Source organism: Mustelus asterias, chromosome 18 (genome assembly GCF_964213995.1).
Source record: "Mustelus asterias chromosome 18, sMusAst1.hap1.1, whole genome shotgun sequence".
Lineage (NCBI taxonomy): Eukaryota > Metazoa > Chordata > Chondrichthyes > Carcharhiniformes > Triakidae > Mustelus > Mustelus asterias.
The window spans coordinates 86,905,626-86,928,232 of NC_135818.1; the positions used below are offsets into that span (position 1 = coordinate 86,905,626).

At 45.7% G+C, this 22,607-nt stretch overlaps 1 protein-coding gene across 1 annotated transcript; it reads left to right on the top strand.

Moving 5' to 3' along the window:
* Nucleotides 1-250: 250 nt before the first annotated feature.
* LOC144506865 (G-protein coupled receptor 68-like) lies at nt 251-19,298 on the top strand. The gene is made up of 2 exons (XM_078233224.1): nt 251-304; nt 18,311-19,298. The coding sequence occupies exons 1-2, from the start codon at nt 260-262 to the stop codon at nt 19,262-19,264; spliced, it is 999 nt and encodes a 332-aa protein (XP_078089350.1). The 5' UTR covers nt 251-259; the 3' UTR covers nt 19,265-19,298.
* Nucleotides 19,299-22,607: the final 3,309 nt, after the last annotated feature.

A 22,607-nucleotide genomic window follows, 5' to 3' on the forward strand; every position in this document is an offset into this window, starting at 1 on the left:
ACAGACACAATTTTAACTACCTGCTAAATAACCATTTACAATTTCTCTTCTCACTGCCACCTGAAACTTTCTTTACCCACAATACCAGACGTAGGCAGGCAACCTAACGTAACATCCTTTTTATACCCAGATCACAAAATTTCATTTTTCAATCGCTGGGTGTCTTCCTGTAGCTCACACGCAACGATTTGAGAAGTAGTTTGCTTCCTGCTTATCACCAGTCAGCTCTTGGATGCCTTTGAATAATCGTCCTGAAAGAATGCCGGAGGTGATAGGAACTACGCTGAATAATAGCACTCCCACGGTAAGTGTTCAATCATACAGAAAAGCTGGCCAGATGTAGTCTTAACCCAACTCTGCCAAACCAAAGGCACTTCAGATTGATGATTTTCAGACTTGAGCTGGTATTTCAGAACAGGAACAAAATTGCAGGCTGGTGAGCCTGGGACAGAAAATCTCACATTCACCCAGTCACTCACTTGCTACTTTAAAAGCTGGCTCCTCTCTTTGTTCTCCCATGTGTAAGCTTCATGTGTGAAGGCAAACAGTGTTTTTAAAATTGATTGGCCATGCTAAAATTGCCCCTTAGTGTCCTGAGATGCGTAGGTTAGAGGGATTAGCAGGTAAATGTGTAGGGATAAGGGAATAGGGCCTGGGTGGGATTGTGGTCGGTGCAGGCTCGATGGGCCAGGTGGCCTCTTTCTGCACTGTAGGGATTCTATTCTATTCTATGTATCAAAAATTATATTGAATTCCCAGTTCATGTTGTCAGAAACTAAAGCTCCATCATAGAAACGCTAACATCCAAAAAATACCCCAGTGCAATGGAAGGTATTTTAAAGTATATTTATTAGTCACAAGTAAGGTTCACATTAACACTGCAATGAAATTACTGTGAAATTCCCCTAGTTGCCACACTCTGGCGCCTATTTGGGTCAATGCACCTAACCAGGTCAATGCACCACGTCTTTCAGAATGTGGGAGGAAACCGGAGCACCCGGAGGAAATCCACGCAGACAGGGGGTGAACATGCAAACTCCACACAGACAGTGACCCAAGCCAGGAATCGAACCCAGGTCCCTGGCACTGTGAGGCAGCAGCACTAACTACTGTGCCATCGTGCCGCCCCATTTTAAACTGTTCTCATACGGCACGGATCTGTTTTAATTTAAATTTTCATTGATTGTGATGCAAAAGGTGACAGCTGCCTGAGCCCTAAACTCCGGAGTTCCCTCCCTATAGCCTTCCTTTTCTCTAACTTTCCTTCTCTTTGACCAAACTTCTGAACACCTGTCCTGATATCTCCTTCTTTGACTTGGTGTCATATTTTGACCTGGTAACTCTCCTGTAAAGCTTTTTGCTGGGCTAAAGATGCTATGTAAATGCACATTGTTGTTGTTTATTCTCTGCCTGAAAGTGACTCCAGTAGCTTCCTTATTACATTACTGTTCTTTGTGTCCAGTGGGTGCTGGCTACCCTCACTGCCTCATCTGCCTCTGGTGGGGAAAGATAAATAGTGAGTCAGACAGGTCCTGGAGAAAAGCTAATCCTGCTTCTTAGGAGTTGGAGATGATTTGTTTCCACACTAAAAATGAGTTCTCAGGTGATTGAGGAGTTCAATGTGTGACCGGCAGTCTCTGTTACAGGTGGGCAGACGGTGGTTGGAGCAGTGGGTGTGTGGGGTGTCCGGATTGCCACCCACTCCTTTCGTTGTCGATGCTTGGCTTAATTTTGCTTTTGATGTTAAAACGCAAGGTGTTCGCCTTCTTCCTGGATTCTTTTTCTCCACTTCAGGTGGTCTTGGGTCAGGGATTCCCAGGTATCAGTGGGGATATTGCACTTTATCAAAGAAGCTTTGACGGTGTCCCTGAAGCGTTTCGTTTGCCCTCCTGAGGCTCGCTTGCTGTGTCAACATTCTGAGTAGAGCACTTGTTTCAGGAGTTTTATATCAGACACGTGACCAGCAGAGCTGATCAAGCATGGACAATGTTTCAGTGCTGGGGATGTCCTGAGTGAGAGCACTGATGTTGATGCACTTATCCTGCCAATGGATTTGCAGGATCGTCCGGATGCAGTGCTGATGAGACTTCTCCGGTGTTTTGAGATGCCTGCTGTACATAGTCATAGAGGTTTACAGCATGGAAACAGGCTCAACTTGGCCATGCCGCCCCTTTTTGTTTAACCCCAATTGCCCACACCATATCCCTCGATACCCATCTTACCCATGTAACTATCTAAATGCTTTTTAAAAGACAAAATTGTACCCGTCTCTACTACTACCTCTGGCAGCTTGTTCCAGACATTCACCAACCTCTGTGTGAAAAAACTGCCCCTCTGGACCCTTTTGTATCTCCCCTCTCTCACCTTAAACCTATGCCCTCTAGTTTTAGACTCCCCTACCTTTGGGAAAAGATATTGACTATCTAGCTGATCTATGCCCCTCATTATTTTATAGACCTCTATAAGATCACCCCCTCAGCCTCCTACGCTCAAGAGAAAAAGGTTCCAGTCTATCCAGCCTCTCCTTATAACTCAAACCATCAAGTCCCAGTAGCATCCTAGTAAATCTTTTCTGCACTCTTTCTAGTTTAATAATATCCTTTCTATAATAGGGTGACCAGAACTGCACACAGTATTCCAAGTGTGGCCTTACCAATGTCTTGTACAACTTCAAAAGACATCCCAACTCCTGTATTCAATGTTCTGACCAGTGAAACCAAGCATGCCGAATGCCTTCTTCACCACTCTGTACACCTGTGACTACTTTCAAGGAGCTATGAACATGTACCCCTAGATTTCTTTGTTCTATAACTCTCCCCAACGCCCGACCGTTAACTGAGTAAATCCTTCCCTGGTTCGATCTACCAAAATGCATCACCTCGCATTTATCTAAATAAAACTCCATTTGCCATTCGTCAGCCCACTGGCCCAATTGATCAAGATCCCGTCTCTTAGTCCACGTCTCTTAGAGCCTGGTGTCCACACTGATTCGTGATTTGGGGATAAAAATCCAGGCTGACATTTCCAGTGCTGTACTGAGGAAACCCTGCACTGTCAATGGTGCCATGTTTCAGCTGAGATGTTAAAGCAAGTCTGTTCACTCAGGTGGGAGTAAAAGATCTCAAGGTACTATTCAAAGACAAGCAAAGAGTTTCTCCACAATGTCCTGGCCAGTGTTTACTCCTCGACCAATAGTGCTCAAAAACGATTATTGGTCATTATTAAATTGCTTTTGGTTGTGTGCAAATTGGCTACAGTGTTTCCTACATTATACCAGTGACTGCACGCCTAAAGTTTTTCATTGCCTCCAAAGCACTATGGGAAATCCTGTGATGGTGAAGGATGCTATCTAAATGCAATCATTGTCCTTAATGTGGAGCCAGAATGGCTGCATCTTTTCCCACCTTGCTCTGAACTGGGGCATTGGCTCTACTTGGACAGCCTTCACTGTTCCCAGCACAAGAACGGCCAGCTTTAACTGGAGCCTGAGATTTTCACATCCTTGGTCAATCAGTATTTACTGGGATAAAAGCAAATTACTGCAAATGCTGGAAAATCTCGGCAGGTCTGACAGCATCTGTGGAGAGAGAATAGAGCCAATGTTTCAAGTCTGGATGATGCTTCGTCAGAGTATTATACTGTGCACTGGTTTTACTAAGTGAGCTATCAGCAAACTGCTATTCCATTTTTTGTCCTGTCACCACTCAGGAAAGCTGTGAGGTGAGGTAGGGACTGAGACCTCTGGACCCCGATCTCTGACCATGCCATTCTGTAATGGAACAGGAAAGCTGCGAGGTGAGGTAGGGACTGAGACCTCTGGACCCCGATCTCTGACCATGCCACTCTGTAATGGAACAGGAAAGCTGTGAGGTGAGGTAGGGACTGAGACCTCTGGACCCCGATCTCTGACCATGCCATTCTGTAATGGAACAGGAAAGCTGTGAGGTGAGGTAGGGACTGAGACCTCTGGACCCCGATCTCTGACCATGCCATTCTGTAATGGAACAGGAAAGCTGTGAGGTGAGGTAGGGACTGAGACCTCTGGACCCCGATCTCTGACCATGCCACTCTGTAATGGGACTGTGAAACATCATGAACACCAACCCAGCAAAAGATGACCAACAATTTTTAGAAGTGCTGGAAAAGCTCAGCAGCTCTGATGGAATCTGTGGAGAGAGAAGCACAGTGAATGTTTCACCTCATCAGGTAGCAATAATAGGAAGCCAGATTATTACTTGAATGGATATAAATTGAGAGAAGTAAATACTCAGCGAGACCTTGGTGTCCTTGTGCATCAGTTGCTGAAAGTAAGCGTGCAGGTACAGCAGGCAGTAAAGAAGACAAATGGTATGTTGGCCTTCATAGTGAGAGGATTTGAGTATAGGGATAGGGATATTTTTGTTGCAATTGTACAGGGCGTTGGTGAGGCCACACCGTGAGTATTGTGTGCAGTTTTGGTGCTCCTATCTGAGGAAGGATGTCCTTGGCATAGAGGGAGTAGAAACAAACATAGAAACATAGAAAACTACAGCACAAAACAGGCCCTTCGTCCCCACAAGTTGTGCCGAACATATCCCTACCTTTTAGGCCTACCTATAACCCTCCATCCTATTAAGTCCCATGTACTCATCCAGGAGTCTCTTAAAAGATCCTATTGAGTTTGCCTCCACCACCACTGACGGCAGCCAATTCCACTCGCGCACCACCCTCTGTGTGAAAAACTTCCCCCTAACATCTCCCCCGTACCTACCCCCCAGCACCTTAAACCCGTGTCCTCTCGTAGCAGCCATTTCCACCCTGGGAAAAAGCCTCTGAGAGTCCACCCGATCTATGCCTCTCAACATCTTATATACCTCTATTAGGTCTCCTCTAATCCAACGTCTCTCCAAGGAGAAAAGACCGAGCTCCCTCAGCCTATCCTCATAAGGCATGCCACTCAATCCAGGCAACATCCTTATAAATATCCTCTGCGCCCTTTCAATCTTTTCCACATCCTTCCTGTAATGAGGCGACCAGAACTGAGCACAGTACTCCAAGTGGGGTCTGACGAGGGTCTTATATAGCTGCATCATTATCCCCGGACCCCTAAACTCAATCCCTCGATTGATAAAGGCCAGCACACCATACGCCTTCTTAACCACCTCCTCCACCTGCAGGGCCGATTTTAGAGTCCTGTGGACCTGGACCCCAAGGTCCTTCTGATCCTCTACCGTACTAAGAATCTTTCCCTTTATATTGTACTCCTTCATCCCATTCGACCTGCCAAAATGGACCACTACGCATTTATCTGGGTTGAAGTCCATCTGCCACTTCTCCGCCCAGTCTTGCATCCTATCTATGTCCCTCTGTAACTTCTGACATCCCTCCAGACTATCCACAACCCCACCAACCTTCGTGTCGTCGGCAAACTTACCAACCCATCCCTCCACTTCCTCAGGTCATTTATGAAAATGACAAACAGCAAGGGTCCCAGAACAGATTCTTGGGGCACACCACTGGTGACCGACCTCCAATTAGAAAAAGACCCATCTATACCCACTCTCTGCCTCCTTTGGGCAAGCCAGTTCTGGATCCACAAGGCAGCAGCCCCTTGGATCCCATGCCCTCTCACTTTTTCGAGAAGCCTTGCATGGGGGACCTCATCGAACGCCTTGCTAAAATCCATATAAACCACATCTACCGCTTTCCCTTCGTCAATGTGTTTAGTCACATTTTCGAAGAACTCCACTAGGCTCATAAGGCACAATCTGCCTTTGACAAAGCCATGCTGAGTATTCTTGAGCATACTAAACCTCTCTAAATGCTCATAAATCTTGTCCCTCAGGATCATCTCCATCAGCTTACCAACCACTGAGGTTAGACTCACCAGTCGGTAATTTCCTGGGCTATCCCTATTCCCCTCCTTGAAAATAGGAACCACATCCGCAATCCTCCAATCCTCCGGCACCTCTCCCGTCTCCATCGACGACGCAAAGATCATCGCCACAACAAAGGTTTACCAGGCTGATTCCTGGGATGGCAGGTCTGTCATATGAGGAGGGGCTAGGATTGTATCGGTTAGGATCATATTCACTGGAGTTTAGAAGAGTGAGAGGGGATCTCACAGAGACTTATAAAATTCAAACAGGGTAGATTCAAAAAGAATGTTCCCAATGGTGGGGGAGTCCAAAACTAGGGGTCACAGTTTGAGGATAAGGGGGTAAACCTTTCAGAACTGAGGTGAGGAGAAATTTCTTCACCCAGAGGGTGGTGAATGTGTGGAATTCACTCCCACAGAATGTAGTTGAGGCCAAAACGTGTGATTTAAAAAAGAAATCAGATATCACTCTTCAGTCTAAAGGCATCAAGGGATATGGGGGGAGGGGGGGATCAGGATATTGAATTTGATGATCAGCCATGATCAAAATGAATGGCGGAGCAGGCTCGAAGGGCCGAAAGGCCTCCTCTTAGTTTTTATGTTAAAGGAAGGAAGGTTGAGATGTAAGAGTTTTTTGAGTCAGTGGAAAGGAGGAAGGGACAGGAAGAACAAAGTTCTGTGATAAAGTGGAGGCCAGGGAAGATTGAATAACAAAATATATCATGATAGGACAGGCAAAAGGAACAGTAATAAGCAAAGAAACAAATGTGCCCAAATGGGGCATGAATGATTACATAAAAACCATCTGAATACAACATGAAGAGATAACAACCAAGATGAAGACCAACCCAGCATAACAAAAAGAGAAAAACACACGAAACAAGCAGAATTTCCAGAGGTTCTAGTCAGTTTCCAGTTTGTTCTTGCTGCCTCTCCCGCTTCCATTGGATTAAAAACTCCCACATTTATATCTTTCTTCAGCTCTAATGAAAGGTCATTAACTTGAATTGTTAACTCTGTTTCTCTCCACAGATGCTGCCTGAGCTGCTGAGCTTTTTCAAGCATTTTTTTGATTTTATTTCAGATTTGCACAAAGTCGGACTAGACCAAAGGTTTATCATACCCCTTAAGCTGCAGACTTACCCACTGGGCAGAATTTACGCTCTCTGAAGGCAGTATCTGAGGCGGAGGGCGTAGTGTAAAATTGAATGGACAGGAGGAACCGACTACCCAAACCCAGATGTATCTCCATTTAATAATGACCAAAAATTGTTTTTGAGCACTATTGGCTGAGGAATAAACACTGGTTAGGACATTGTACAAACTCCACCTGGTGAGTTAATTACCAATCCCAGGGAGCTCATTTTCAACGAGTCCTACAGAGAGGTAAATCAGTGATTCCCCATGCAAGTCCTGGAGGTTATCACAGTACAAGTTCCCCACCCCAGCCCCAAACTCTCATTGCCCTGGGCTCCAGGACTTAAAATCTGGAGACTGCGTTTAGTCCCAGTCCTGACCGCTGTTTCTGCTGATGCGACTGGGACAACAGAGCTACCAGACAATCTGAGTGTCTCACAACTCTGAGGTAGCCCAAGTGAGAGATGGAAATTCCATCTTCATGGAGTGTTAAATGGCAGCGAGGCTGCAGTAATGACAGGATGGAAACTCTTATCTGAAAAATCACGCCCCAAGGATTAGATTATGACAAATGATTGCATTAACTAATACATCCAATACTGAATTCAGGAGAAACGTCTTTACCTGTGAATGATGAGAATAGATGGGAGGTATAGACACAGGCCATTCGGCCCAACAATTCCATGCCAGCTTTTATGTTCCACTCAAGGCTTCTCCAATTTTTTCCACATCCAGAGCTATGATTATAATCTTGTACACCTCAATCAAACCTCCTCTCGCTCTCTGCTGCTGCAGTGAGAACAGCCCCAACTTCTCCAACCTAATCTTGTGGTTCGAGTCCTTCAGCCCTGCAATCATTCCAGTAAATCTCCTCTGCACCCTCTCGAGGACCCTCATGTTCTCCTAAAGTGTAATCAGAACTGTACACAATACTCTCATTGTGGCCAAACCAGAACTTCAACAGAATCTCCCTGCTTCTGTACTTAATCCCTCTCTTTATAAAGCCCAAGGTCCCATATTCTTTGCTAACCATCCTCTCTCCATATGTCCTGGTACCTTCAAATGCCATCCTCTATTCACATGCATCCCGAGTCTCTCTGTCACTGCAGCTTCTTATAACTGTACCATTGCCTCTCCGTCTCTCTTCTGTTAAAATCCGTCACCTCCTACTCCTCTGCACTAAATTCCATCTGCCCCTTGCCTATCCATTCTGTTATCTATCCATTCTATCCATGTATTGAATACCTCCTCTTGTTCCTACATTCCTATGTAATTCTACCATTCATGCCTAAGTAATTTCTCCTGGAGCAGTGGTACATGTATTGAACAGTAGTTGTTTGGGTTTTCAGTACAACCTCACATGACCCAATCGATCTCATTCCAGACATCCTGACCATGATATTATTAGGAAGGGAATAGGCTTACTGCAGGAGGATGCACTTGGAGCAACCCTGAAAAACAGAATTACACTGTTCCAGAAGTCCAGCTGAAGGGAATGAATCAAAAGGCCAGAGGGCAAGTGGGGAGGTTGGAGATTTGAGGAATCGACCATAAATTCCAACCCTCATTAACAGGGTTACTGTTGCATGCCAAGCTGAGAATGGTATTTCAGTCAGATTTAGTGAGGCCTCCACATATATCAGTTTAGGCCCAGACAAGTTGGCAGAAACTGCCCTGCCTCAGGTACAAATCAAGATTCAGACACCATCAGAGATCATAAATAACTGCTACACCTCGCAACAACTCAGCCCTCTACACTTCCAATTTCATCTTTCAACATCCACCTCTACATTTACTGATCACTTGGTCTGAGTAAACGCTGCATACAACATTAACCAATAAAATAAACTAAATACATTCTCACAGAAAGGCCATAGGAATGAGTAGTGTTTTATCAGCAATGTTTTTGCACTATTTATAAAATAATTCTCATTGCAAGTTGTAGTTTTGAGAGTTGGGGTGATTGGGAAGACCAGGCAAAGGGTCTGATCATGCAGAAGAAAGAGTGCATCAATTCCCCGGGGTCCAGATCGTGAGTGTGGTCTGATTGTGAGTGTGGTCTGATTGTGAGCAGGGACTGATTGTCAGTGTGTTCTAATAGTGAGCTGGGTCTGATTGTGAGCAGGGACTGATTGTCAGTGTGTTCTAATAGTGAGCTGGGTCTGATTGTGAGCAGGGACTGATTGTCAGTGTGTTCTAATAGTGAGCTGGGTCTGATTGTGAGCAGGGACTGATTGTGTGTGGTCTGATTGTGAGCTGAGTCTGATTGTGTGTGTGGTCTGATTGTGAGCAGGGACTGACTGTGAGTGTGGACTGATTGTGAGCAGGGACTGATTGTCAGTGTGTTCTAATAGTGAACTGGGCCTGATTGTGTGAGCAGAGACAGGTTGTGAGCTGGATCTGGTTGTGAGCAGGGTGTGATAGTGAGCTGGGTCTGTGCCTCGTGAATCTGTAAACTGCCTGACAATGACTGAGTCAGAATCCACATTGCCAGCCTTCCTGCTGTGTGTGTAAAGAAAATGCTGAAAATACTCAGCAGATCAAATGGCTTTTGGAGAGTGAGACTGAGTTAGTGTTTCAGGAGAAGCATTTTCTGTTTGCAATCCAGATTTCCAATCTCCACAGTATTTTATCCCAATTGTGAGTGCACTGCATTCAGTTTCCTGTTGGTAGATGTAACTGTGTACTTTGAAAGCACCAGTGTGACATAAATAGCAATGACGTGGTTGAACTTGTCACCTTTTGACTCAGATGCTAAGCAGCACCAATATTTAGATAAAATCAGAAAAGCAAAATGATAAAGGATCACATGTAAATGTTTATCATTTTTCAGATACTAATTCCATGCACATATTACACATTTCCTAGTATATGAAAATGGAAATAACTTGGTATTAAAGCAAGACAAGCATGTACTGGGTTGTAAAACACTTCTATTTCACAGAACCTTTACAGTGCAGAAGGAGGCAATTCAGCCCATCAAGCCTGCACTAGCCCTCTAAAAGAGCATTCTACCTAATCCCAGTCCCCTGCCTTATCCCCACAACCTTGCACATTATTTATTTTTAGATAGCAGTGTACGTTTCAGGCTCCAACCGCCCTCTGGGTGAAAACATTTTTCCTCACATTTCTACTCCTTTTGCCCTTATTTTAAATCTGTGTCCTCTGGTTTTGATGTACTCTTGAGAGGGAACAGTTTCTCACTATTCACCATGTCCATACCCCTCAGGATCTTGAATACCTTGATCAAACCTCTGCCTTTTCTCCAAAGAAAACAGTCCCAATCTCTCTAATCCATCCTCACGGCTACATTTTTCAATAGAGAAGTTAAGAGTCAATCTATTTACAACAATTTGATTAATTTCTTCCGCTGAAATGCAGAAAGGGGAATCATTTGAATAGATTAATAGTTTGTCATCATCCAGCAACAATTTCTAGCCCATCATTTTCTTAAGCAGTAACACAGAAAGTGCTGAAAAATCTCAGAACTTCAGAATAAGAGTGATATTGGACTCGAAGCGTTACTTCTGCTCCTCTTTACACAGATGCTGACAGATCTGCTGAGTACTTTCAATTATTATTACAGATTTCCAGCAAATTTTGCTTTTACTGTTTCCTTCTTAGACGGTATCTCAGATTGAGGAAATCTAGTTCACTGGGTTCTGAGATGGCTTATAAGTCCGATGCATGATCTGGAGGTTCTGCCACACTTGGGGTACATGGTGCCTGAAGTTTTGGATAGATGGATTGTTTGGATGTTTGTGCTTGTGAAGTGGGCCAAATGGCCTGCTTCTTCCCTCGGCCTTTTGGCTAAGATCAAGTGTAGTATGGTCGGCAGCCCATGGTCGGCCGCACTTGGTTGAGGTCATTGGGTTACGCTGGAGCTTCATATGTTTCATATGGAGCAATTTTTAAAAGCGGCATCTCGGCCTTTTGGCTAAGATGCAAATGAGCTCAAATCTTGGAGGAGGAACCTCTCCCTCCTCCAATCAGCTTGGCTCATGTAGATCAGGCCCAGGACAGGGTGGTTTGGTTGCTCGCCCTGTCTTGTCAGCCTGGATCTGAAATGTCTCAACTTGTTGAGACTCTGAATTGGATTTGATTTGATTGAATTGGAAAAGTATTTTTTAAAAATGGCCTTTTGATCTTATGAGTCTGGTGTCAGTCACGTATATACTCCTTTTGACTGTCAAAACTTTAATTTCCCTGCACTGGAAATAAACCCGCAACAGTTAAAATATACAGAAACATCCACCTTCCAGATCATCAGAAACTCTATACCCATGAGGATTTCTGCCAATCTTCTGCCTAAGTTATAGTACCCGATTGGAGGAACTCTGGACAAATGTTTTTGTTGTTTGTTTGTGGGACATGGGCATCGCTGGCTCGGCCAGAATTTATTGCCTACCGTTAATTGCCCTTGAAAAGATGGTGAGCTGCCTTCTTGAACCGCTGCCGTCCATGTGATGTAGGTACACCCACAGTGCTGTTAGGGAGGGTTCCAGGATTTTGACCCAGCCACAGTGAAGGAATGGTGATATATTTTCAAGTGACTTGAAAGGCAGCTTCCAGGTGGTGATGTTCCCATGTATCTGCTGCCCTTGTCCTCCTAGATGACAGTGGTCGTAAGTTTGGAAGGTGCTGCCAATGAAGCTTTAGTGAGCTGCTGCAGTGCATTTTGTAGAGGGTACACACGGCTGCCACTCAGTGTTGGTGATGGAGGGAATGAATGTGGATAAGGTGCCATTTTGGTAGGCTGCTTTGTCCTGGATGGTGTTGAGCTTCTTGAGTGTTGTTGGAGCTGCACTCATTCACACAAGTGGAGAGTATTCCATCACACTCCTGACTTGTGCCATGTAGGTGAGATCTCACCTCTGGAGTTCAGCTCTTTTGTCCATGTTTGAACCAAGACTGCAATGAGGTCAGGAGCTGAGTGACCCTGGTGGAACCCAAACTGAGCATCAAGTTGCAAGTTATTATGAAGCAAGTGCTGCTTGATAGCTCTGTTGATGACCCCTTCCATCACTTTTGATGATTGAGAGTAGATCGATGGGGCGGTAATCGGCCAGGTTAGATTTGTCCTGTTTCTTCTGTACAAGACATAACTGGGCAATTTTCCACATTGCTGGGTGGATGCCAGTGTTGTATCTGTACTGCAACAGCTTGGCTAGGGTTGCAGAAGTTCTTGAGCACAAGTCTTCAGTACTATTACCAGAATATTGTCAGAGTCCATAGCCTTTGCAATATCCAGTGCCTTCAGTCGTTACTTGATATCATGCGGAGTGAATTGATTGGCTGAAGACTGTGGGCTCCCAGAAGAGGCTGAGATGGATCATCCAATCAGCACTTCTGGTTGAAGTGCCTCAGCCTTATCTTTTACACTGAAGCGCTGGGCTCCCCCATCATTGTAGATGGGGATGTTTGTGGACTCCCTCCTCCAGTGAGTTGTTTAATTGTCCACCACCAGGCGAGGTGATGGCCTCGTGGTATTATCGCTAGACTATTAATCCAGAAATTCAGCTAATGTTCTAGGGACCTAGGGACCTGGGTTCAAATCCGGTGGAATTTGAGTTCAATAAAAAATATCTGGAATTAAAAATCTACTGATGACCATGAACCATTGTCGATTGTTGGAAAAACACATCTGGGTTCACTAATGTCCTTTAGGGAAGGAAATCTGTCCTTACCCGGTCTGGCCTACATGTGACTCCAGAGCCACAACAATGTGGTTGACTCTCAACTGCCCTCGGGCATCGAGGGATGGGCAATAAATGCTGGCCAGCCAGCGACACCCATGTCCCACAAATGAATATGAAAAGGAATGAATGAATAAAAACCATTCCCAACTGGATGTGGGACTGCAGAGCTTAGATCTGATCCGTTGATTGTGGAATTGCTTGGCTCTGTCTATTGCTTGCTGCTTATGCTGTTTAGCATACAAGTAATCCTGTGCTGCAGCTTCATCGGGTCGACACCTCATTTTTAGATATGCCTGGTGTTTCCCTGACAACAAAAGGGTTGTCAGGGAAGAAATCGGACCTCTCAGGGACAAAAGTGGGGAATTATGCTTAGAGCCCAAAGAAGTAGGGGAGATCCCAAATGAATACTTTGCGTCGGTATTCACAAAGGAGAGGGATGTGTTGACTGGGAGTGTCTCGGAGGAGAGTATTGACCCGTTAGCGAAAATCTCCATTACAAGGGAGGAAGTGTTAGGTTTTTTAGGGAATATAAAGACTGACAAATCCCTAGGGCCTGATGGAATCTATCCAAGACCGCTCAGGGAGACGAGAGATGAAATCGCTGGGCCTCTGACGCAAATCTTTGTCTCATCACTGGACACAGGTGAGGTCCCAGAGGATTGGAGGATAGCTAATGTAGTCCCGTTATTTAAGAAGGGTAGGAAGGATAACCCAGGAAATTATAGGCCGGTGAGCTTGACGTCCGTGGTAGGGAAGTTGTTGGAGAGGATTCTTAGAGATAGGATGTATGCGCATTTAGAAAGGAATAAACTCATTAACGATAGTCAGCATGGTTTTGTGAGAGGGAGGTCATGCCTCACTAACCTGGTGGAGTTTTTTGAAGAAGTGACTAGAATGGTTGACGAGGGAAGGGCCGTGGATGTCGTCTATATGGACTTTAGTAAAGCGTTTGACAAAGTCCCTCATGGTAGGTTGGTGCAAAAGGTTGGATTTCATGGGATAAAGGGGGAGGTGGCTAGATGGGTGGAGAACTGGCTTGGTCACAGAAGACAGAGGGTGGTAGTGGAAGGGTCTTTTTCCGGCTGGATGCCTGTGACTAGTGGTGTTCCGCTGGGCTCTGTATTGGGACCTCTGCTGTTTGTGATTTATATAAACGATCTGGAAGAAGGTGTAACTGGGATGATCAGTAAGTTTGCGGACAACACGAAAATGGCTGGACTTGCAGATAGTGAGGAACATTGTCAGAGGCTACAGAAGGATATAGATAGGCTGGAAATTTGGGCAAAGAAATGGCAGATGGAGTTCAATCCAGATAAATGTGAAGTGATGCATTTTGATAGAACTAACGTAGGGGGGAGCTATATGATAAATGGCAGAACCATAAAGGGTGTAGATACGCAGAGGGACCTGGGTGTGCAAGTCCACAGATCCTTGAAGGTGACGTCACAGGTGGAGAAGGTAGTGAATAAGGCATATGGCATGCTTGCCTTTATAGGACGGGGCTTAGGGTATAAAAGTTGGGGTCTGATGTTGCAGTTGTATAGAACGTTGGTTCGGCCGCATTTGGAATACTGCGCCCAGTTCTGGTCGCCACACTACCAGAAGGACATGGAGGCTTTAGAGAGAGTGCAGAGGAGGTTTACCAGGATGTTGCCTGGTATGGAAGGGCTTAGTTATGAGGAGAGATTGGGTAAAGTGGGGTTGTTCTCACTGGAAAGACGGAGGATGAGGGGTGACCTAATAGAGGTGTATAAAATTATGAAAGGCATAGATAGGGTGAATGGTGGGAAGCTTTTTCCCAGGTCGGTGCTGACGTTCACGAGGGGTCATAGGTTCAAGGTGAGGGGGGGAGGTTTAACACGGATATCAGAAGGACATATTTTACACAGAGGGTGGTGGGGGCCTGGAATGCGCTGCCAGGCAAGGTGGTGGAGGCGGACACACTGGGAACGTTTAAGACTTATCTAGATAGCCACATGAACGGAGTGGGAATGGAGGGATACAAAAGAATGGTCTAGTTTGGACCAGGGAGCGGCGCGGGCTTGGAGGGCCGAAGGGCCTGTTCCTGTGCTGTATTGTTCTTTGTTCTCTTGGTATGCCCTCCGGGAGGTGATGGCAGGGTTCCAAGAGTCACAGAGTCCACTTGCATGAAGGAGGCTGGTGCTGCGTTCTGTGTCAAAAATAGTATCTGTTTCCAGGGGTTTGGAGTCAGTTCTACTCTTTTGATGATTAATAACCCTCCTAACATAGATGGCACTCAAGAACAATAACTTACAGATATATAGTATTAGAAATTGTAGAACAGAGCTTCAAAAAAGTGTAAATCAGAGACATAATTGGCACTGTGAGACCTCCCTTTTTGTCCAAGTGTTCTTGCCTCTTCTCTTGATATTAATCACACACAACTTGGGATACTCTGAAACATCTTTATTAATTCTCTCAACAATTGCACATACTCAAAATGACACTGGTTACTGAGGAATCCCACAAACTAGGGTCCGTCTCAGGTGGTCAGTCCCTCAGCAGATCTCACAAAGTGACTTCAGAATGGATGACCAGGCCCCTCTACTGACTGCAGCAACCATGACCTTGGGGATCGTGTCTTTATATACCCTCTAGACCCTGACCTTTGGAATATAAGGAATACCTTAAATCAGACCATCCAATTGCATTATTAACCCCAGCCTGGTTCACAGGGCCTCAGCGCGATGGACGATTTCCACTCAGGAGGACTGGTTGGAGGGAAGGTGAACTCAGAGAGCAGGCAAAATTACAAATCACTGTGGCAAACCCGCAGGAACCCTTACAGAGAATGACTGATAAATGTTTCAGGAAGCGTATCGGAAAACCAGGAAGTTCAATGGACAATTCTGATCAGAAATGTGTCGCTATGTGTATGGATCAATACATGGATGCCTGGAATACAGTGTCATGAACATACAACTCCAGACTACAACGAGAGTGTGCATAGATGTAACTGTGTAGCAAATGAGCAAGGTTTGTACTGCACTCGTATCAATCTGGGAAAGACAAGCGCTCAAACAAGTTGCTGTGCAACACAAAGTGCTGTATATCATAGAAATCATAGAAACCCTACAGTGCAGAAGGAGGCCATTCGGCCCATCGAGTCTGCACCGACCACAATCCCACCCAGGCCATATCCCTACATATTTTACCCACTAACCCCTCTAACCTACGCATCTCAGGACACTAAGGGGCAATTTTAGCATGGCCAATCAACCTAACCCGCACATCTTTGGACTGTGGGAGGAAACCGGAGCACCCGGAGGATACCCACGCAGACACGAGGAGAATGTGCAAACTCCACACAGACAGTGACCCGAGCCGGGAATCGAACCCGGGACCCTGGAGCTGTGAAGCAGCAGTGCTAACCACTGCGCTACCGTGCCGCCCTATGTTTCAGGAAAGTTGCTAACCTGTCTTGGATATAAAACACTTGTGTCAGCCTGTATTCTGTGGACTTAATAAAGTCTCACAGCGCCAGGGACCCAGGTTCGATTCCCGGCTTGGGTCACTGTCTGTGCGGAGTCTGCACATTCTCCCCGTGTCTGCGTGGGTTTCCTCCGGGTGCTCCAGTTTCTTCCCACAGAAAGATGTGCTGGTTAGGTGCATTGGCCATGCTAAATCCTCCCTCAGTGTACCCGAACAGGTGTCGGAGTGTGGCGACTATGGGGATTTTCACAGTAACTTCATTGAAGTGAATGAGTAAGCCTACTTGTGACACTAATCAATAAAATGAAGTGTCTGCCACACCATCACCTCAGGCAGCTGCCCTGGTGTGCATGTGTGTGTGTGTGCGTGCATGTGTGTGTGTGTATGCGTGCATGCGTGTGTGTGTGTGTGCATGCGTGTGTGTGCATGCATAGGTGTGTGCGTGTCAACCAGCTTCCATTCATTAATATGAAAGAATGAAAAGGTTGGTCAAAGAAGTTGCTTTTAAAGAGGATCTTGAAGGAGGAGATGGAGGTGAGGAGAGTTAGGGAGGAAACTGTAGAATTTAAGGTTTCGGGGTTGAAATCATGGCCCCCAGTGCTGGAACAAAGGAAATAGCGGGTGCCTCTGCAACCAGATGCTGCTTATTGCAATATTAACACAGGGACATTCACCCCAAACAAACTTAATAAAACAGAAGTGCCTTTATTGCTACAGAGCACAGCAAAGCAATACAACAAAACAACCAAAGTGCATAGCTGAACAACTCCACTTTGCCCAAGCCGCATATCCATAGAACCATAGAACCCCTACAGTACAGAAAGAGGCCATTCGGCCCATCGAGTCTGCACCGACAACAATCCCACCCAAGCCCTATCCCCATATATTTACCTGCTAATCCCTCTAACCCTCATATTTACCCGCTAATCTGCACATCCCGGGACACTAAGGGGCAATTTAGCTTGGCCAATCAACCTAACCCGCACATCTTTGGACTGTGGGAGGAAACCGGAGCACCCGGAGGAAACCCACGCAGACACGGGGAGAATGTGCAAACTCCGCACAGACAGTGACCCGAGCCGGGAATCGAACCCAGGTCCCTGGAGCTGTGAAGCAGCAGTGCTAACCACTGTGCTACCGTGCCGCCCTTGATTCAATATCTTGATATCCCTTGATTCAATGCCCACAATTCTCTAGCTCTCGGTCTTGAATGAGAGGGATGGGGTTAAATTAAACAACATTAATTTCTCCTCTCACTACCCATCCATAAATAGAAAGATGTTTTGATTTGTTTCCCTTTATAAGCGGTGGCGTATACACAGAGAGAATGTGTAAATTCCACACAGACTGTCACCCAGGGCTGGAATCAAACCCGGGTCCCTGGTGTTGTGCTAATCACTGTGCCACCATGGTAAAGATGGTAAAGAACAGATTGAGATTTCAGCTCAGCAAAGCAGTATAATTGTTCAACAAGCCAGAAGCCTATGTTACATGAGCCCCTTCTCTCCACCTGGTCTCCAACAAAGGATGTGTATGCAGCGTTTGGAATGCCACGGAGTTTCGAAGATTGCCAAATGTCTCAGCTATTATAAATTGAAAGAAGTGTTGTGAGGCCATTTGTCTTAGCAGACCATTATCTCTTTCTGGCCACCCTGGGTTATTAAGTGCAAATGGCCTTTGTATCGCTCATGCTGAAGCTGGACTTTACAATCCCCAGGTGATTGTTAGAGTCTCCTCAGAGGTAACAGAGTGTGAGATTTCCCAGCACTTTTGTTCTGGGGCCATGGACATATGTGGGTTCAGGCATTTAAAGGACCTCATTCAGCCAAAGTCCAGTTTTAATTCTTAAAATAGCAATGAGGATATCTCCATATATTTACAAAAAGACATTGTGAGGTCTTTGTCCCTCACAAATATACTCAATGAAAAGCATGCACAACCTTCTGAGATAGAGAATTCCAGAGATTCACATCTGTAAGGGAAGAAATTTCCCCTTGCCTCAGTTCTAAGTAGCTGAGTCCTTATTATTAGGGTAGTCATGGTCCCATGGTGCATGGTTGCATTTAGTGCCTGCGCACTCTTTGGGTGAGGGTTACAGTGGGTATGTCTTTGCATATATCTCTCCTTCACTTCTCACTCACTCATTTCTTGATCCTCTTAATAGAATGATACATCCTTCGTTCAACATTCCATCAACCTGTGGTTATTTCCAACTGTCTATACCATGGTGTTCATCGTGGGCCTGCCAGTAAACAGTCTTGCCCTTTACGCAGCCTACAAGCAAGTGAAACGCAAGAATGAGCTTGGAGTATACCTCTTCAATCTAACCCTGGCTGATCTGCTGTACATACTAACGTTGCCGTTCTGGATCGATTTCACTCTTCACGAAGATGACTGGCGAGCTGGGAACACAATGTGCCAAATCTGCTCTTTTTTGACCCACACCAATTTTTATGCAAGCTCCGGCTTCTTGTGTTGTATCTCCTTTGACCGATACCTCGGGATAGTTCACCCTCTGCAGATGAGTGGAGCCCGCACTGTGCGAGCTGCGATCATAATTAGCTGCATTGTCTGGGTCAGCCAATCAGCTTTCAATCTTGAACTGTTGATCATGCCAGAGATTCACCGTGACTTCAATCAACACAGGTTGTGTTACGATATTTACCCAATTGAGCCTTGGAAGGCAAAGCTCAACTATTTCAGGATAACCTTTGGTTTCCTGCTCCCATTGGCCCTGATCATCACCTTCTACTGCAGAATTTACAAATCACTCAAGAACAATATGGCCACTCTGCACCAAGAGAAGAGAAGGGCACTGCAGCTGATGCTGGGCATCACAGTGAGCTACACCATCTGCTTCACCCCATACCATGCCATGCTGTTGGTCCGGAGCATCATAGAGAAAAACTGGAGCATTGCAAATGCCATCTTCATCCCTTACCGATTGTCAGTAGCTCTGGTTTGTTTAAACTGCATTCTGGACCCCATCCTGTACTGTTTGGTGAGTGAGACATCACGCAGGGATATCATGCACTTCAGCCTGCGACTGACAGAGAGAAGGACCGATGTGGACAGGAAACCTCAGACATTGAATATGATGGCCACAATGATACTTTAATGTTTAATAAAACAGAGAATGCTGGAAATACTTGGCAGGCCAGGTAGTATCCATGGGAAGAGAAACAGAGTTAACATTTCAGGCAGACCTTTCACCTGAACTGGAAGAACATAGAACATTCCAGCCCAGTACAGGCCCTTCGGCCCTCGATGTTGCGCCGACCAGTGAAACCAATCTAAAGCCCCTCTAACCTACACTATTCCAATGTCATCCATATGTTTATCCAATAACCATTTGAATGCTCTTAATGTTGACGAGTCCACTACTGCTGCAGGCAGGGCATTCCACGCCCTTACTACTCTCTGAGTAAAGAACCTACCTCTAACATCTGTCCTATATCTATCACCCCTCAATTTAAAGCTATGTCCCCTAGTGTTAGCCATCATCATCCGAGGAAAAAGACTCTCACTATCCACCCTATCTAATCCTCTGATCATCTTGTATGCCTCTATTCAGTCACCTCTTCACCTTCTTCTCTCTAACGAAAACAATCTCAAGCCCCTCAGCCTTTCCTCATACGACTTTCCCACCATACCAGGCAACATCCTGGTAAATCTCCTCTGCACCCTTTCCAACAGTTCCACATCCTTCCTATAATGCGGCGACCAGAACTGTACGCAATACTCCAAGTGCAGCCGCACCAGAGTTTTGTACAGTTGCAACATGACCTCCTGGCTCCGAAACTCAATCCCTCTACCAATAAAAGCTAACACACCGTACGCCTTCTTAACCTGGGTGCCAACTTTCAGGGATCTATGCACATGGACACCCAGATCCCTCTGTTCATCCACACTACCAAGTATCTTACCATTAGCCCAGTACTCTGTATTCCTGTTACTCCTTCCACAGTGAATCACTTTGCACTTTTCCGCATTAAACTCCATTTGCCACCTCTCAGCCCAGCTCTGCAGCTTATCTATGTCCCTCTGTAACCTGCCACTTCCCTCCGCACTGTCTACAACTCCACCGACTTTAGTGTCATCCGCAAATTTATTAACCCATCCTTCTATGCCCTCATCCAGGTCATTAATAAAAATGACAAACAGCAGTGGCCCTAAAACAGATCCTTGCGGTACACCACTAGTAACTGAACTCCAGGATGAATATTTCCCATCAATCACCACCCTCTGTTTTCTTCCAGCTAGCCAATTCCTGATCCAAACCACTAAATCACCCTCAATCCCATGTGTCTGTATTATCTGCAAAAGCTTCCCATGGGGAACCTTATCAAACGCTTTGCTGAAATCCATATACACCACATCAACCGCTTTACCCTCATCCACCTCTTTGGTCACCTTCTCAAAGAACTCAATAAGGTTTGTGAGGCACGACCTACCCTTCACAAAACCGTGATGACTATCCCTAATCAAATTATTCCTTTCCAGGTGATTATAAATCCTATCTCTTATAATCCTTTCCAATGCTTTGCCCACAACAGAAGTAAGGCTCACCGGTCTATAATTACCAGGGTTGTTGCTACTCCCCTTTTTGAACAAGGGGACAACATTTGCTATCCTCCAGTCTTCTGGCACAGTTCCAGTAGACAATGACGACCCAAAGATCAAAGCCAAAGGCTCTGCAATCTCCTCTCTAGCCTCCCAGAGAATCCTAGGATAAATCCCATCCGGCCCAGGGGACTTATCTATTTTTACCCTTTCCAGAATTGCTAACACCTCCTCCTTATGAACTTCAATCCCATCCAGTCCAACAGCCTGCATCTCAGTACTCCCCTCGACACTGTCCCTCTCCAGTGTGAATACTGACGAAAAATATTCATTTAGTGCCTCTCCTATCTCTTCAGACTCCACGCACAACTTGCCACTCCTGTCCTTGACTGGCCCTAATCTTACCCTAGTCATTCTTTTACTCCTGACATACCTATAGAAAGCTTTAGGGTTTTCCGTGATCCTACCCGCCAAAGACTTCTCATGTCCCCTCCTGGCACTTCTTAACTCTTTCTTTAGGTCCTTCCTGGCTAACTTGTAACTCTCAAGCTCCCTAACTGAGCCTTCACGTCTCATCTTTACATAAGTCTCCTTCTTCCTCTTCACAAGAGATTCAAAGTCCTTAGTAAACCACGGTTCCCTCACACGTCTGCTTCCTCCCTGCCTGACAGGTACATATTTATCAAGGACGCGTAGCAGCTGTTCCTTGAACAAGTTCCACATTTCAATTGTGCCCATCCCCTGCAGTTTCCTTCCCCAACCTATGCCAGCTAAATCTCGCCTAATCGCATCATAATTTCCTTTCCCCCAGCTATAACTCTTGCCCTTTGGTATATACCCATCCTTTTCCATAGCTAAGGTAAACGTAATCGAATTGTGGTCACTGTCACCAAAGTGCTCACCTACCTCCAAATCCAACACCTGGCCTGGTTCATTACCCAGTACCAAATCCAATGTGGCCTCACCTCTTGTTGGTCTATCTACATACTGTGTCAGGAAGCCTTCCTGCACACATTGGACAAAAACCGACCCCTCCAAAGTACTCAAACTATAGCTTTTCCAGTCAATATTTGTAAAGTTAAAGACCCCCGGTACAACTATCCTGTTACTTTCGCTCCTATCCAGAATCATCTTTGCAATCTTTTCCTCTACATCTCTGGAACTTTTCGGAGGTCTATAAAAAACTCCCAACAGCGTGACCTCTCCTTTCCTGTTTCTAACCTCAGCCCAAACTACCTCAGTAGACGAGTCCTCATCAAGAGTCCTTTCTGCCACCGTAATACTGTCCTTGACTAACACCTCCCCCTCTTTTACCACCTTCCCTGCACTTACTGAAACATCTAAACCCCGGAACCTGCAACAACCATTTCTGCACCCCGATCTATCCATGTCTCCGAGATGGCCACAACATCGAAATCCCAGGTACCAGCCCATGCTGCAAGTTCACCCACCTTATTCCGGATGCTCCTGGCGTTGAAGTATACACACTTCAAACCACCTTCCTGCCTGCCAGTACACTCCTGCGACCCTGAAACCTCATCCATGACCTCACTACTCTCAACCTCCTGCACACCGGAGCTACAATTCAGGTACCCACCCCCCTGCTGAATGAGTTTAAACCCTCCCGAAGAGCATTAGCAAATTTCCCCCCCAGGATATTGGTACCCCTCTGATTCAGGTGCAGACCATCCTGTTTGTAGAGGTCCCACCTACCCCAGAAAGAGCCCCAATTGTCTAGGTATCTGAAACCCTCCCTCCTGCACCATCCCTGTAACCACGTGTTCAACTGCTCTCTCTCCCTATTCCTCTCCTCACTATCACGTGGCACGGGTAACAAACCAGAGATAACAACTCTGTTTGTTCTAGCTCTAAGCTTCCACCCTAACTCCCTGAATTTC

Bases quoted from the DNA above. Each gene is read 5' to 3' on its own strand.
- LOC144506865 (XM_078233224.1), top strand. From the start codon at position 260: ATGCCGGAGGTGATAGGAACTACGCTGAATAATAGCACTCCCACG. The intron at 305-18,310 runs GTAAGTGTTCAA...TCCTCTTAATAG, and splicing joins TGAATAATAGCACTCCCACG to AATGATACATCCTTCGTTCA.